Here is an 18113-nt window from a genome sequence, read left to right as displayed (position 1 = left end):
CCTGCTTCTGTGTCAAGGTCTTTAGGTTTCTTCCATGAAAAGCTCTTATTGTACAACTCCATGGCTGATTCCCTCATTTAACTTAAATTTCTGCCCAAATATCACCTTATTAGATAGTTCTTCCTACCATATTTATTTGTTCACTTATCTCTTGTCTTTCTCTAAACGAATAAATGACAGTTTCAGATCTAGGCTCATAATCAAATGTGAAATGTATGTTTGTATACTTTAAGCAGCATTAAGCATTGAAACAATTGAAGAAAAGGGACATATCAGTAATGTATGTATTTTTGAAAAACAAATTATGATATTTATAGTTTTTTCCTCCAAAAGTTGATTTCTACTCATGGTTGTACCTTTGGTATAGAATAGCTCAAAATTGTGGGAAAATATATACTAGAAAGATTAGTAGGAAATTATATACAATATTCTACAACCAATAACTACAGTCATTAGTTCTACCACTGGTTCATGGGATTGTTGACTGATTTCTTAAAAACATGTTATGCATTCCAGGCCTTCCACAATGAATACTCTAAAATTTAAAAGTTTTTTAATAATTAATTTTCAGCTTTGTCTCTAAAAAAGATTGCTATTATAAGAACACCAAAACCAGGAGGAAATGCAATTGTAAATTAATTTCATGAAGTATGCATAACTACATACACATGTATCTATACATATACATATAAATATACATATATAGATGTATATACCTGTATGAATATGTACTGATACGCTGGATATCCCATTATCACCATTCTGAATTGGATAGTGAGACATTTATGACATTGTTCCATATTTCTATTATCTGTTTTAATGGTATGCTTATACCAGTATACCAATTATAAAATAGAAAATATTAATTTCTGTAATAAATGAAAAATATTCGAATAAGTTTATTTCAACAAATAGTGAACAATATTCTTTTTAAGTTCCTATAAATAGTAGGGAGCCTTATTTACTTGAAAGGCAGAGTGACAGAGAGATCTGCCATCTGCTGGTTCACTCTTTGGAGAGTCTTCCACATGGGTGGCAGAGGCCCAATCACTTGGACCATCATCCACTGCTTTTCCAGGAACATTAACAGGGAGCTGGATCAGTAGCACAACAGCCAGGACTGAAAATGCTGCTCCTATACGGGATCCAAGGATCACAGGCAGAGGCTTAACTTTCTGCGCTACAGTGGTTTATTGATAATTTTAAAACGCCAAGTTCTAGTGCTACCTCACTTAGTCTTTACATAGTTGCAGGTTGTTACTATTTGCTTTTTTATAGATGAAAAACCTGAAACTCAGCCAAGGGAAGATAAGCCTCTAGTTAGGTAGTGATGGACTGAAACAGTTGTGTGTACCTGACTTCAAAGCACATGGGGCCAGCACTGTGGCATAGTAGGCTAAGCCTCTGCCTGTGATGCTTGCACATCATATGGGTGCTGGTTCGGCTGCTTATCTTTGATCCAGTTCTCTGCTGTGGCCTAGGAAAGCAATGGAAGATGGCCCAAGGGCTTGGGCCCCTGCACCCTCCTGGGAGACCCGGAAGAAACTCCAGGCTCCTGCTTTTGGATTGTCCCAACTCCGGCCCTTGCAGCCGTTTGGAGAGTGAACCAGCAGATGGAAGACCTCTCTCTCCCTCTGTGTCTGTATCTCTACTTCTCAAATCAAATATTTTGGAAAAATCACATGCCCTGTCCAACACTGAAATATCAGGACTGTATTTAGATGGAAAGAATAGAAGAAATAAAAAGGAACCTAGAGATGTTCTTGTCATTTGGTGCAAAGCAGAGCTATGATCTGCTTATCCACTGCCATTAAATTTTACAGCAATTGAGAACTTTATTTTCCTCTTTTTCAGCAGATGTTTTTGAATGTAATGTAATGCAAAAAGTGGAGCCAGTGTTGTGGCACAGCAGGGTTAATCCACCACTTATAAGGCACTGGTTCTAGTCTGGACCACTCCATTTCTGATGCAGCTGCCTAGTAATGTGCCTGGAAAGGAAGCAGAAGATGGGCCAGGTACTTGGGTCTCTGTCAGCCCTGTGGCAGGCAACGATAGAGTTACTGGCTCATGGCTGTATGCTGGCCCAGACCTAGCTGTTGTGACCATTTGGGAAGTAAACCTGTAGATAGAAGACTAATAGATCAATCTCTTCCCTCTCCCTCTCTCTCTCCCTCTCCCTTTTCCTCTCTCTGCCTTTCAGATAAAATAAATAAATGTTACCAAAAAAAGTACAGAAGGAATAGAAACAAAAGGCCTTGGTTTTTAAAGTGAACTATTTCTTCTTTTCATTCTTTAATCATAAGTTTTAAATTTCTAAAAACTGTTTAAATTTGAATAAAACTGATTGCTAAACTGACTTGATGTTTTGTAGAGATTTCACCAATTAAACAAGAATTTGATCTTTAGGAATAGGATCTTTGTAGTCAGGCTTTTCATTTCTATCTATGTTTGCTCAACTTTCTCAAGAATATTTAATTGGTGTCAGTGCTGTGGCTTACTAGGTTAAACCTCTGCCTGCAGCACTGGCATCCTGTATGGGTGCCAGTTCAAGTCCCGGCTGCTCCACTTCTCATCTAGCTGTCTGCTAATGGCCTTGGAAGGCAGCGGAGCATGGCGCAAGTGCTAAGACCCTGAACCCATGTAGGAGACCCTGAAGAAGCTCCTGGCTCCTGGCTTAGGATCAGCCCAGCTTTGGCCTTTGCAGCCATTTGGAGAGTGAACCAGCAGATGGAAGACTACTTTCTCAGTCTCTCCCTCTCTCTCTCTCTCTCTCTCAATAACTCTGACTCTCAAATAAATAAATGAATCTTTTTTAAAAACAGAATATTTAGTCAAGTCATTCCTTATATTACCAGTAATCAAATGAAAAATTTGATATGTAGTTCCATGTTGGTAGATAATTAATTTACATGTAAACAATTTTGGGAAGGAAGATTTTGTAATTATATCACTGTATGTGCTAGTTCTAGAACTGATGTTCATGGATGTCTGATTATATGGAAAAGTTGGAATATCAGTTCATCACATAAAATTACAGAGTTTAGTGTATCTACTCTTCTAAGAAGAGTAAGTGTAGATTTTATTAGATTTACTAAGAAGTTTTTGATGTCTATAAATTTAAGAGCTGCTGTTAACTATTGTTTTCACTCTTTTTTTGTTGTTTATGGGTGAGAACAGAATGTAAAATGACTATGTTCCCTAAAAAAAACCTGTTTACAAACTGAACTTTTTCTGTTGTTTGTTTGTTTGAAAGAGCAGAGAGAAAGAGATATTTTCCATCCTCTGGTTCACTCTCAAGTGGCTCCAGTAGCCAGGTCTGGGCCAAGATGAAGCAAGGAGCCAGGAACTCTGTCCTTGTCTCCCACATGGGTGATGGGCCCAAGAATTTTGGCCATGTTCCCACTGTCTTCCTAAGTACCTTAGCAAGAGCGGAGCAACCAGAATTCAAACCTATGATGGGATACCAGCATTGCAAACAGTTGCTTAACCTCCTCTACTGGCTGCATTAACTGAAATTTTACAAGTTGGTTTAATGTCATTTCAGATTAATATTTGGTTTTCAGTGGTTTTAAATTTACCACCTTTTATTTCCTGTTCATATATTTTGGAATTTTTAAAAATGATTTTTCTTATTTGAAAGACAGTTCTTATTTGCTGACATTTTAGTTTTTAACATAATTTGGTTGTAATGTGAATAACTTTTCCCAGTTTTCTAAAAATTTTCAGACTGGAGGAACTTAAGGTACAGCTTTTTGTTTCATATCAGTTTATCGTATTGGTATGATGGATATTACTAAATAGTAGAGTCCTAATTTCTTAATTTTATGGAAGAAAATACATTTATTGGTGTATGTCAAGTTATTAATATTGATGTTATATCATTGAAAATTATTTTTATATGAATTTTTTAAGTACTCTATTTTTTCATTGATTTTTAGGCAAAAAGTGTGCTGTATCAACTCAGGAGCATAACAGCAAACTGCAGCAACAGCTTTGATATCAACAATGAAGCAATGATATCTGAGGACAAAAGAGCACTTGCCAACTGTTTGTCATCACCATTTCAAGTGTTTGTATAAGCAGAAACAACTGCAACAGATTCCTGGGTCTGCTAGAATAGGGGGAATGTTTTTTTCTGATACTAATTATTTAGAAGGAGTTTTAATATAGATTAAGTTATATACAACCAAATGAAATAAAAATGAGTGAAACCCCCAGATTCTTTGTTGGGCCTGAAGAAACAGAAATAAACCCTGGAAATTACCGACATTTCTTCCACCATGCAGATGAAGATGAGGAGGAGGAGGATGAATCTGTAAGTTGTTTGTTATTTTGATAAGAAAAGACCCATCGGTACAGGCTTTTTACTAATTATTGCTAATGTGAATTAATACAGTAAGCTTAAATCAAGACTTTTTTCACATATAAATGTGTTACAGTTTTTTTTTTAGATGAAAAGGTAGATTTTGTTTCTTGTATCTATTGTGAATCCAGAAATACACTTCTAAGTTGTTTAATGATGACCAGTTTAGTTTCTTTCTATGATAGGCATATCATAACTCAGGATTAGGTTAAAAAAATAAAAAAGGTAGATAAGAGAAACTAATCTAGGCTGTAGGTCAAAATAGTTTCTTCTATGTAAAAACACATTCCAACTACATCAAGATAAAGATTTAGAAAGAAATTTTATTTTTTTAAGATGGAAATAATTTTAAAGGTTCTAAAACAAAGTAGGATAGCTTAACTAAGTTGATTATCATGTTGTCCATGCAAGTGCTGATTACCTGAAAATATCCCTATTTGTTAACTATTCAGAAGTCTGCAAACTGAGTAGCTACAATGAAAGACTACTTATAGGATGTGTGTGTGTGTAAGTCTTGTTCTCTAACTTAATCCTATATCCACACTAGATTTTAAGATGTATTATGTTCAAGTTGCTATAGTTATAATTAACCGAACATTTTTCATACTCATTATTTGTTTACAAGTAAAGATTTCTTTATTCTGAAAACTGATTTAAAATACGTACTTAAAACATGTTTTTTGCTTTTCTTGTTTTTCAAATTGGACTGTCACTCATTTGAACCCTTCAATGCAGAGCATCTACCCTGCCTTACCCCTGAAAAATTGATGATTGTCAAGCTTCTCTTACCAGCGAAAGCTCTTCTTCATTTAATGTCTTACCTGAAAATCCTGCATGTAAAATATAAAAGCAGAGCTTCTGTGACTTCTACAACTCTTATGCCTTTTCTGGAGTTTAGCTCAACACTGTGAGCCTCACTGGGAAATCAAATTCATTTTTATTACATACTCATATTTTTATCTCCTGTCTGTCACCATGTGTCTCATATCCTTCCTGTGTCTGATGTTTTAGTGACACTAAAATTTTTATTTCTACATATTTATTCCATACTGTATTATGTTTCTTTGCTGTTGTATGTAATACCTTCACCTCTTGGAAATCTCCTTATTTGGGGTACTTTGTGAATGGTTGCATTTCATGTCTTTCACTCTTTTTACTCTCCTTGCCTTTTTCCCATGCAATACTTGAACACTCCTTCCTTAGGACTGTCTCTATTCCATTTATCACAATGTACCCTATTACTGCTGTGTTTCCTGTTGGCTCAAAGTACTTCCACAGACAGGTACATTCTGCGTATCTAATCTTCTGGACTTACTGTAGTTCTTGGAATATTGGTGCCAGATAAACTGAGCTTTCATTCATGATGTACAGTTGTCACTTAGAGGTACTTGATGTGGTTTATTTGGCCTTTAACTTTATAGAATGATTTATTTCAAATCATTCTACTGTTCTTAAGATCTCAAAAATATGAACTTCAATCTTGTTGGACATTAAATTTTATAAAATAAATCTGTTTAAAGAATAATGTTCATGCTTCTAAGATTTAACTTCATAGGAAAATTTTGCAATGTTGTCTTAAGAATGTACATATATTTATACCTTTTAAATATAAAATTTTTCCCTGTTCATCTTAGCCAATGAGGAGATATTTATTAAATAGGTCTATAATAAATAAAAACAATGTATTAGTTTTTTTTTTAAAAAAAAAAGGCAGCATGAAAAATTGAATATTTCTGTTTTCTGGATAATCTACTTAAAGAATATTAGAATGAGCTATATGAAGGCTTTTCATCAGTAAAAAATAAAATAAGGAAGCTAAAAGTAGATGAATAGAAGAGGAAAAGACAGCAAATCTCAGGAATGTTGGGACTTATAATGAAATTCAATACTGATTTGAACTGTAAACTTTGCAAGTTAAAAGAGGCAGTACAAAAGTGTACTTCTGGGAATAAAGAGCAATTTAACTATGATGTTATCCAGTTTTATTTTAAATTAGAATAAGAGAAAGTCTAGTAAACTGTGTTTTAGCCCAGACAATGATGTCATGTGAAATATATAAAATATGGAAGAAATTAATTGAAAAAACTAGACACAGCTTTGTATAGTTAATGAAACCTCTCTGCAGTGTCCTTACTTGGGGTGCCTTTTGAATTTTTTATTCTTCAAAGCTCTGTCCAGATTCTGTGTCTTTCATGTTTTCCACTCTCCTTTTCTCCAGGCCAGACTTGAACACTTCTTCCTTGGGGCTATCTCCATACTGTAACATGTATTTCTATTCCATATGCATCTGAATGTTGAGTCTGCAGAATGACTCTTGAGTGTTGTTAGGAATCCATGAGCTATTCATAAATTGTTTGCTATATTCTGTCCAGTATTGCCAGATAACAGTAACACCATTACAAAGGAATTTTGAGTATGAAGATACTCAAAATACTTAGCTATGTGACTTTCACTAAATTTGCTTCCAACTTGCTGTTAGTAACCAACTAGTATTCAAGCTCAATGTAAAAAAGGAAAAAATGGTTAAGGACTGCATAGCTTTGTAGTCACAATCACACCTTATTTTAGGCAAGAGAATTTCTCACTCCCATTGGCCCTTTGACTTATTTAGAATTTGTGCCCTTACTGCTATTTTCTGGTATGAGCAAAGGGTAACCATATACTAGATGCAGTAAAAGAAGGAATATTTAAGTTTTAAATTTGATTGAAAATAGTAACAATGTTTTGAAAATGTTCTCATTAAATTTTTTCAAGACCTTTAGAGAAACTGTTTTATATGTTATTTATTATAACAATTATGTAATTTAAAAAAATTTATTAGTAGGTTAATATGTCACTTTTACTGATTAATCTCACATATCATGTACTTCTGGGAAAAAAATTAAAATGGCTAAACTTTGGAGTTCAACTAAGTTAATATTATATTTTGCTTTGTTTCTGTTTTAGCCACCAGAAAGGCAGATTGTGGTTGGAATATGTTCCATGGCAAAGAAATCCAAATCCAAACCAATGAAGGAAATTCTTGAACGGATCTCCTTATTTAAATATATCACAGTAGTAGTATTTGAAGAGGAAGTTATTTTGAATGAACCAGTGGAAAACTGGCCTTTATGTGATTGTCTTATTTCTTTCCACTCTAAAGGTATTAAAGAAGGTCGGGGAGGGAATCCCTGTTTCTTCTCTGAGTGTAAAGCTCATTTGTATTACTTACAGAATGTTTGATAAAAGAAAAATAAAATGAAACCTATTCTCACACAGATAGTTGATGCTAACATTTTCACATATTTATTTCTAATCTTTTTCTTTGTGTATTTCTTAAAAAATATTTAGTGTCAGTATCTTTAATTTTACATTTAACTCTTTTCACAATTATATAAAGAGGTTTTCTTCCCTCCATGTAATTCTTCAATAATCTCATTTTTACTGTGGCATGTATGGAAATATGAAGTCATATTTAACTAATAGCTAAATATTTGAGTGAATTTATTTAAAATAAGGCCTGAAACTCTGTTACTTTTTATCTCTAAATTTCTTAAGATAAATTATTGAATTATTTTAAGCCCTTGTGTTTTTGCCATACAGAAACCAATTTGTTTTTCATATGCATATTCACACTGTATTTAAGAATTTAATATTTGAAATTTTAGGCCTTACTTGCTATATTTTATTGTATTAGGATATCAGTTAAGTATGCTAATCAAAATTATTACATGTATAACTGAATTTATAACCTAAAATCTATGTTAGGGTAATCTCCCATTGATATATATATAATTGTTTTTAGAGATTTTATTTATTCACTTGAGAGGTAGAGTTACAGACAGAGGAAGAGACAGAGAGAAAGGTCTTCTTTCTGTTGGATCACTCCCTAGATGGCCGCAACAGCTGGAGCTACGCCGATCCAAAGCCAGGAGTCAGATGCTTCTTCCTGGTCTCCCATGTGGGTGCAGGGGCCCAAGCACTTGGGCCATCTTCTACTGCTTTCCCAGGCCATAGCAGAGAGATGGATTGGAAGAAGGGCAGCCAGGACTAGAACCGGCGCCCATATGGGATGCCAGTGCTGCAGGCAGAGAATTAACCTACTGCACCAGAGAAATATAATTTAAAACATAGACTTAGTTATAAATGTATTTGTGTTTACTGCAGTTGTTACCAAAGATAATCCAGAACTAAGTTAAAGTCTCACTTCAGCAGGAAGAAGATGGGTCATGGTTCACACTTTTTGGGCTTCCAAATCCTAAATTGAATTCCATCATTCCATTGAGAGCCACTGATCTTTGCTGAGGCCCCGTGTTTCAGAGGACCTTAAAACTTGCTTCTCCTTGAGAGTGAAGTGTTCTTTCCTTACCATTATATGTTTCCTTATCGTATAAGCCCCTGAAAATTAGCTGCTGTTTCTAAGGAAATATCCCATGTACTGACCCTTGGTAAGGAAAACTCCCCTTAAACAGCAACAGAATCAGGGAATTAACTGTGTAGGTATTTTCTGTATGCTGATTCTTTTTAGGAGGCTGTAAATCATAGACATTGTACAAATGATGAATTCTGAGAGTCTTTACAAAACTTGAAGGGTTTGTAATTTGTGGCCAGTTGATTCTTGGTATAGAGTATTGCTATTTAAATATTTACAACTAAGGGTGGATCTAAGAATAAATCTTGTTTAACTGATCATAGCTTTAAAAATATTTTTTAAATATTTTATTGATTTTGGAAAACAGGAGTTACAGAGAGAAGTAGAGCCAGAGAGAGAGGTCTTCAGTTCCCCTAGTTCTCTCCCCAAATGACCGCAATGGTCAGAGCTGAGCTGATCCAAACCCAGGAGCCAGGGGCTTCCTCCAGGTCTCCCATGCCGGTGCTGGGGCCCAAGGAGTTGGGCCATCTTCTACTGCTTTCCCAGGCCATAGCAGAAAGTTAGATTGGAAGAGGAGCAGCCGGGACACGAACTGGTACCCATATAGGATGCCAGCACTACAGGCTGGGGCTTTAACTCGCTGTACCACAGTGCTGGCCACCCCCCAATTTTTTTTTTTTAATTTATTTGAAAGAGAGAGAGATATCTTCCATTTGCTGATTGACTCTCCAGATAGTCACAACAGCCAGGGCTGGGCCAGGCTGAAGCCAGGAACCAGGAGCTCCTTCTGGGTCTCCCATGTGGGTGTCAGGGACCCAAGCACTTGTGCCATCCTCTGCTACTTTTTTCAAGCCATTAGCTGGGAGCTGGATTGGAAGTGGAGCAGCTGGAACTCAAACCAGTGCCCATATGGGATGTTACAGGTGTCAGATTTACACTCTATGCCACAGTGCCATCCCCTAAAAATTTTGTTTTTTAAACTTTAATATCCTCAAATACTTTCTTCTCCTAACTATTCTGGTAATACTACAAAATATAGTGTCTTCAAAGACATACTTAAATATCTGTAGTTAAATCCTAAAGTTGTACGTGCCTGCTGATTTTTTTATCTTGTCCACAGATAGTCATTAAAATGTTCAATTAAGGATAACATGTTCACTAAAATATTTTCACTTAAGGAATAATAGGTAACGTATACTGAGCACTTATTATGCCACGTACCATACTAAGTGCTTTATATACACTCATTTAATTGCTCAAAATCCATACTAGGTAAGGTTGATTATTAAACTCATTTATAGCAAGAATTGGAGGCTTGCAGGGATGTTAAATAAATTTGCCCAAGGTCATACAGCTAGTGAAAGATGGAACCAATATTGAACATTGATTCTAATGACTGCTGTAGTTTACTGCCTCCCTTAATAATGAGTGTTGATGGATAAAATTTGAGGCTTTTACTGTCCATATAGAGAGTAAAGTTCTTTAAAAATTTTAGGCCTCTTTTTACATCTACCATTGGATTTGTTTTCATTACATTAGTAATTATACCAAAGCTTGGAAATTTTGGAGAGTTCATTTATGTTTTCTTAACATTGTCCTAGCATAAAATATTTTATATTTTGAATGTCTACTGCATGTCAAGTAATTTTTGCTTTTGCTGCTATTTTTAAAAGTGCATAAGTTCTTTGAATGTTAGCTGATTTATATGTATATATAGACTTGAAAATATCTAATGAAGAAGTTATATATAAAGTAGGCTTTTGAAATCACATAATTCTGATACACTTATTTATATAAAGATTTATTTCTATAATCTTATAGGTAATCATACCCCATGGTAGGTGGCTGAATAGTCAGGCATTCATTCACATGTCAGTGCTGTAAATATGGTTATACTTGTATAGCCCCTGGCTCACTGGGCCTTATCAGTGAAATTAGGAAATAGATTTAATAGTATAAGTGAAATCAATGTTTGTTTATATAGTATCCCATACCATTTATGAATGATAATTCTTATGCATAATGAAATTATTCTTTTATAAAAGGTGGCATCAATTCAGGTTGATAAAGCTATAGATGTCAACTTACCTTGATATTGTACAGAGTATGTTAATAATATGTGTTCTTAGGATTTCCACTGGACAAAGCAGTTGCCTATGCAAAACTCAGGAATCCATTTGTAATCAATGACTTGAACATGCAGTATCTCATACAAGATAGGTGAGTGATAAAGTTGACTGAATTAAGGGAAGGAAAGTTAACATTTAGTACCTACTGTATGCTGACATTAAATCAGGTGTTTTCACATAAGTTAATTCATTATAGTTAGAAAATAATAGGAGGGTACATCAAAATGTTTATGGATAAAATGAATTAAAAGATGAGCTTATTTTGATGCAAAACAATTGCAAACTTTATGCACAGTATTTTCATAATTTTCTATGAATATTTTGGAATGTCTTCAGATGAATAATTTCACAAATTTTTGTACCAAAATAAACTATTTGAAGTATATTCATACTCAGAAATAGGTGTCTGCATATTACTTTTAGATGAAGAAAGTTGAGAAACATGAAGATGAATTAATTAACCCAAAGTCACAGGTAGTTCCTCAATATTTGGATAAGGATATATGCCATATTTGTTTAATTTCTAAAGCCTACTGAACCATTGAAAATTATGAACAGTTTATCCATGATATGACTTAGAATGAATTTAGGACTTTATCGTAATTATTTTTTAATAATATAGTATACTCAATTTGAAATATATTCCACTGTATATGTTAATATTCATTCAACAAGCCAAAATCATGGATTTCTAAAAGAAATTATAAAATATGAGTGTATTTCATGTAATTTTTCACATTCATAGCTATTTGTATTATTTCAGCAGCTTCTTTTTCCTTACCATTACAATATGAAATTACGTATATGCATCTAAAAATACTTTAGAAAAACCCTATAGTTTTTTTCTGTTTTTTTCTTGTCTTTTAGGGAGTAACATTAAAAAATCTAAAAATTTAAAGCATTTTCCTAGATTTACATATTAATGAATATTTATGTCTGTTATATGCATCTTCATTTAAGAAGTTTGCAAGATAAAAGCATGAAGAAAGCTGTTAATCCTGCCACTATATTAACCACTCATATACACTCATATTTAACAAAATTAGAATCACCTTTCTGTTATTTTACTGTGAACATTTACTCAGGTCACTATCATTTGAACAAATAGTTTTTAATAGTTGAATTCTATTCTGTCATTGTGATGTATCAACATCATTTAACCATTTCTTTTTATGTATTTACATTCTCAGTTTTAAAAACTAGTATTTTATTATGCCACAAAAAGTTTTCATTGCCGAATGTTTCTTTAGAATATATTTTTTAATATTTAAAATGACATTTTTTTGAAAAGCTTAATATACACAACCTTTTTAGAAGTACAACAAAAGTAATGTGCTTTAGGAAAAGTACAGTAATAAAATCATTGTGAAAAAGCAATAAAATAATAAGGATAATTTACTTTTTCTTCAGGAGAGAAGTATATAGTATTCTTCAAGCTGAAGGTATTTTACTTCCTCGTTATGCAATTTTGAACCGTGACCCAAATAATCCCAAAGGTAAGAGTAGGAAATTTTAAGCAAGCTGCCTTTTGTCTCAACATGCTGTGAGCATTTTCTTTCAGTAATTAAGTGGGAAGAATTTAAGGAATTCATGGTATTCAGTTTTTTTAATATTAAATAAACAAGCTTTGTATTTGATTAAAATATGAGACTGAGATAAAAGGCTGACAGTTTAGTTCTTGATGCTACTTTTCTTTGGTCTATATTTGACGTACCTCTAAGAATCAAAAGATTTTGAAATTACATGATTATTAGTAAAGTACTGATTAGGGCTAAACAAGTGATTTATCTGTGATGAATGAGTTATGTATTAGTGACTTCTTGCAGTGTCACACTGGATATCTGATGATTAGGAATATTAAAATACTGCCTCTTATTAATATTTCATAGTACCCTTAACTCGTTTTTCCTGGTCATACAAAATAGTGTATCAGCAATATGTAGCTTACATAGCTTACTGTATAGAGCAAAATAAATGCTTAAGAGTTAATATTCTGTTAGTGTTTAGTATTTTGGGGAGTTTTGATGACCTTAAAGCAACATTTTTTGAAAAACTAGTGACAGCGTTTATTTTCTGAAACTGGGAACTCTTCTCATTTGTGTAGTTGTGAAAATTAATTTCCTGACTAGATTGCTTGCTTACTGTGTGTATAGATTAATTTTCTAACTTAAGTAATTTCATGTTCCCTGGGACCCATATTCACAGAACATAGTGGCGGTCTGGGGTTTTCAGTTTTTCCTGATGGCATTGTTTCATATCTAAGTTTGGGTTCTGTGATGTGGCAGTGTGAAATGGCAAGTCCATAAGATTTTGACAAACAACTATAGTCCTTAATGTTGTGTATGTCATTAAATGTTTCTATGTATTGTTCGCATACATATGTTTAATTAAAATCACATTAGTACATTGTCCAAGCTTACTTTTCTTTGTGGTCTCCTTGGAAAAAAAAAAAATCCTCAACAATAATGATTTGTTATCTGGATGATGTAATGCAGTAGTAACTTTCCTTGTTGTTTGATGTCTAGAGTGCAGCCTGATTGAAGGAGAAGATCACGTAGAAGTAAATGGGGAGGTTTTCCAAAAGCCTTTTGTAGAAAAGCCGGTCAGTGCAGAAGATCACAACGTTTACATTTATTACCCCACATCTGCTGGTGGCGGAAGTCAAAGACTCTTTAGGAAGGTAAACCTCTGTAACCTTCCTGTCACTGCTGTTCTTCATATATTGTGTGCATTTCATTAAAAGTAATGTCAGTTTTATTAGAAGTAACCAAGTATTTAATAAAACTATGATTCAATATTGGACTCTTGAAAATGTATCACATGGAGGTAAATGTGTAAGACTGATAGCAAATGTTTTTAGAAAAGCAAAACTTTGTGTTTTTTGTTAATTATTTAATTTTGATTTTACTTGAAAGGCAGAGAGACAGAAAGATAGGCAAAGAGAGATCTTCTATCTGCTGGTTCTCGTCCCAAATGCCCACAACAGCCAGGGTTGAGCCTCTCTGAACCTAGGATCCCAGAACTCAATCCCAAGTACTTGAGTCATAACCTGTACCTTCCCAGGATGTGTGTTACCTGGAAGCTGGATCACAAGTGGAGGGCCCAGGATTCAAACCAGGCACTCTGATAATTTAGGATGCAGTTACCCCAAGCAACAACTTAACTGCTGTGTTAAACATGTACTCCACCTTAGCTGTTTAATTTTTAGTAAAATACCTACCTCTAGAATATACATATTTTCTTCTACCTCTCATTTGTATTTCTGTCAACCTAGAAATTTAGGTAAGGTCATCAGTCTTTTAGAAAAATGGCCCAGAAAACTAGTCAAGGGCATTGTGGCTCAGCAGGTCTAACCTCCACTTAAGACACCCACATCCCATATTAGAGTGCCTACTTCAAGTCCCAGATAAGCTGCTTCTGATCCAGCTTCCTACATCTTGCAAGAGGTGGCAGATGATGGATCAAGTACCTGGGTTTCTGTCACCCATGTGGGAGACTTGAATGGAATGCTAGGCTTCTGGCTTCCACTTGGCACAGCCCTGGCTGTTGTGGGCATTTGGGGAGTAAACCACCTGATGGAAAATAACTTCTGTGTATGTTTTTGTGTAAGTCTGTTGCTCTGCCTTTAGAATAAATAAAAAATATTTTTTAAAAAGAAAAATAGCAGGGCTGGTGTTTTGGCATTGTGTTGTGGTTAAGCTGTTACCTGTGATGCCGGCATCCTATAGAGGCACCAGTTCAAGTCCCAGCTGCTACAGTTCCAATCCGGCTTCCTGCTAATGTATGTGGGAAGGCAGTGGAAACTGGCCCAAGTGCTTAAGCTACTGCACCCACACAGAAGACCCGGAAGAAACTCCCGTCTTTGGCCAGACCTAGCCCTGGCTGTTGTAGCAATCTGGACAGTGAACCAGCAGATGGAAGATCAGTCTTTTTCTGTAACTCTGCCTTTCAAATAAAATAAATCTTTTTAAAAAAATATTTAAAGGGATCACAGAAAAAACAATACTAATAAATTGTACATACATGAAAATATGCTTATTTGCACTTGTTATAAAATAAAGTGCTTATCAATCTAAAATATATGTATTAGCAAACATCATAAAACATATTCAGAATAGTAGGAAAACAAACAACATAAACCCAAATATTTTTGGCAAGGATGCAAATTAGTGTAGCCTCTTAGCAACATAATTTAGCAGTGTATCAAAATTCTGGAGATAAAAAATTAAGAACACAATGAGGTAATATTTTAATAGCCATTAGAGTGACAAATATTGAAGAATTTAACAGTTACAAATACAGACAAGGATGAAGAATAGTAGGATGTTAAAACTAAATTGTTAATGCCAAAATTTTTATATACTGCTTTATCTTTATAAGTTGAATGTGAGCATATTCTATCCCCTAGCAATTCCACTACTAGTATGTATCTAAGAAACACTCTTCACACATTTGCCATGGTGACACTTGTAAGGAATTGAATCTGTCATTGTTGAAATAGCCAAAAGTTGAAAAACAACCTAAGAATACATTGATAGAAGAATGGATAAATTCTGATGTGTTTATATAGTAAAAAAAAATTCAATGGTAGTTAAAGTGAACATACTTTGAATTACATACAGTAACTTGGATGAATCTTAGAAGCATGATTTTAATATTTATATTTTTATGCTCTTTAACTTATAAGTAAGTTACAGAGACAACAGAGGGTAATAATAGGGCCACATTTGGTATTAAGTATTATTAAATATTTGTGGCTTAAGAAAATTTTATTTGAAAACTCTTAAGGTAGAAATAGATGGGAAATAAATATTATAAAAATGAGAAATAATTTTTTATATCAGTGAACATCTTTTATTTTCAGATTGGCAGTAGAAGTAGTGTTTATTCCCCAGAAAGCAATGTACGAAAAACAGGTTCATATATATACGAAGAGTTTATGCCCACAGATGGTACAGATGTTAAGGTAAGCTAGATTAAAGAACATTTTAAGTGCAGGTGATCCTTGTAACTATGGCATTGTGTGCCAATACATCCGTTGTGCATTGAAAATGCATTTAGTACACCTATGGGTCAAACGTTACAGCTTAGCAGTACAGTATACTGTAGCATGTTAGTTGTTAACTATTGTGATCATGTGTGGCTGACTGGGATTTGGGACTGGTGCTGTCCAACATCATGAGAGAGTACCTTGTAACATATTGCTGGCTGAGGAAAAGATCAAAATTCAAAATCTGAAGTATGGTTTCTTCTGAATGCATATTGTTTTTTTTTGAAAAATTATAAATTGAACCAGGGAATATATAGATTTTGATTTTCTGTTTTGAGTTTCAGTTATTTCGGTGGTAATGCTTTAGCTATTTAACCTCTAGTCTGGATCTCTTTCTGATCAGCTATTTTTGTTCTGTTTCTGCCATAAACAATTTGGCAGTCAGAAGCCTGTGGACCTTGTGGTGACAGACTTATCCTTGATATTTTACTATTTAATGTCCTTTTAAAGAAACATACATAACATTATATCACAAAATTGGATTGTAAATATTTTGACACAGATTAAGCATCCCTAATCTGAGAAACCAAAAATCAAAATACCACGAAATTTGAAACTTTGAGAGTCAGGTTGCTGCTCAAAAATTTCGGATTTCGGAGCATTTTGAATGCTCGGATTAAGGACACTCAACCTGGACCTTGGAATGGTTGCATAGACATAGTACCACAGTTTATGAGCAATGATTAGTGTTGATGTTTTGAGATCTGAGACAACTATAATATGATAAAAAATATCTGATTTCAGTTAGTGACAAAGAAAGCCTTAATCGCTCTACTTCAACTAGTCTTTGTCTAATGGAATTCTTCTTAAAGTATAAATATAATCATGAACATATCCTTAAAAATTCTCTGCTCGATTCTCATTGATCATAGGATAATAGCCAGATTCATAAGCCTGGTATGCAAGCTATTTCATAGTCTGCTGTTACAGGTTTCATTTCTTATAGTATATAAACTATATCAGATAGCTTACTCTAACCTGAATATCTCACTTTGCGTCATTGCCTCTGTGCTTTGGGTTTGTTACCTCTGTTCATAATGCCTTTCCTTCTCTTGTCTGCATTCGGATTCATGCCTTTTGCTCTTTTAAATCTGTTTTTGGCAGTGTTTTCCTTCTGTAATCTTTGTATCTCTCCTTTGTTAAACTAAAACAATTTGAGGGTGATCATAGCATATGCTTCTTGGTATTCCCTCTGAAAGCTTAGTAGAATCATTTTCTGTAGAGAATGAAACTTCACTATGTTTCTTGATTTTTTTTTTTTTTTTGGACAGGCAGAGTGGATAGTGAGAGAGAGAGACAGAGAGAAAGGTCTTCCTTTGCTGTTGGTTCACCCTTCAATGGCCTCCATGGCCGGCGCACCGCGCTGATCCGAAGGCAGGAGCCAAGTACCTATCCTGGTCTCCCATGGGGTGCAGGGCCCAAGCACTTGGGCCATCCTCCACTGCACTCCTGGGCCATAGCAGAGAGCTGGCCTGGAAGAGGGGCAACCAGGACAGAATCCGGCGCCCTGACTGGGACTAGAACCCGGTGTGCCGGCGCCACTAGGTGGAGGATTAGCCTGTTGAGCCACGGTGCCGGCCTTCTTGATTTTCTTTCTTAATGCTCAATATAGTAGTTTTCTATACAGAATGAAACTGCTGGTTTTGACATATAACTTTTTATCATTTTATTGAAAATATTGGCATGTAAAACAGGAAGATTGATCTGTCTCTCCAGTAGTCTGGAATCTGAAGTATTTTTATGATTATTTTTCCTTTGAATTTGATTCCTGCATATATAAATATACATGCACACACAGACATATCTTTAACACTTGTGAAAGGTTTATACAGTGGGTCCAGATTATGCGCATGCTGAAGCTCGGAAATCTCCGGCGCTTGACGGCAAGGTGGAAAGAGATAGTGAAGGAAAAGAAGTCAGATACCCTGTCATTCTCAATGCACGAGAGAAATTAATTGCTTGGAAAGTCTGTCTTGCTTTTAAGGTAAGTTGTTATATGAGCCCTGCAGACTCTTGTGAAAAAAGAATTTTAATTTTCTTTTTTGAGGAAAAGATCATATTTGGGTTGATGATTGGAGAAATAAGCTGAGAAAGTACTTAGGATATCTGAACAGTTTGTGCTTTTTTTTTTTTTTTTTTTTTTTGAGGGAGTCTTGTAATGCTAACGTTGTATATGTTGTATTCTTATAGTGCCAATATATTCTTTCTGTACACATTCTA

General features: G+C 34.5%; 1 protein-coding gene across 14 annotated transcripts in view; it reads left to right on the top strand.

Moving 5' to 3' along the window:
- The window catches only part of PPIP5K2 (diphosphoinositol pentakisphosphate kinase 2), an 87775-nt gene that overhangs the window by 4800 nt on the left and 64862 nt on the right, over positions 1-18113 (top strand). For 13 of the 14 annotated variants that reach the window (XM_062212346.1, XM_062212339.1, XM_062212341.1 and 10 more), the window contains exons 2-8: positions 3939-4315; positions 7310-7505; positions 10844-10934; positions 12254-12339; positions 13369-13523; positions 15708-15809; positions 17716-17877. In XM_062212346.1, coding sequence (XP_062068330.1) covers positions 4202-4315; positions 7310-7505; positions 10844-10934; positions 12254-12339; positions 13369-13523; positions 15708-15809; positions 17716-17877 — 906 coding nt within the window. In that variant the 5' untranslated portion in view covers positions 3939-4201. The remainder of the gene's footprint in view (positions 1-3938; positions 4316-7309; positions 7506-10843; positions 10935-12253; positions 12340-13368; positions 13524-15707; positions 15810-17715; positions 17878-18113) is intronic. The other variant, XM_062212336.1, reaches the window with a different exon arrangement.

The sequence above is a fragment of the Lepus europaeus genome, chromosome 15 (assembly GCF_033115175.1).
Source record: "Lepus europaeus isolate LE1 chromosome 15, mLepTim1.pri, whole genome shotgun sequence".
In the NCBI taxonomy this organism is placed as follows: domain Eukaryota; kingdom Metazoa; phylum Chordata; class Mammalia; order Lagomorpha; family Leporidae; genus Lepus; species Lepus europaeus.
This window is presented reverse-complemented; position numbering and strand designations above follow the sequence as displayed.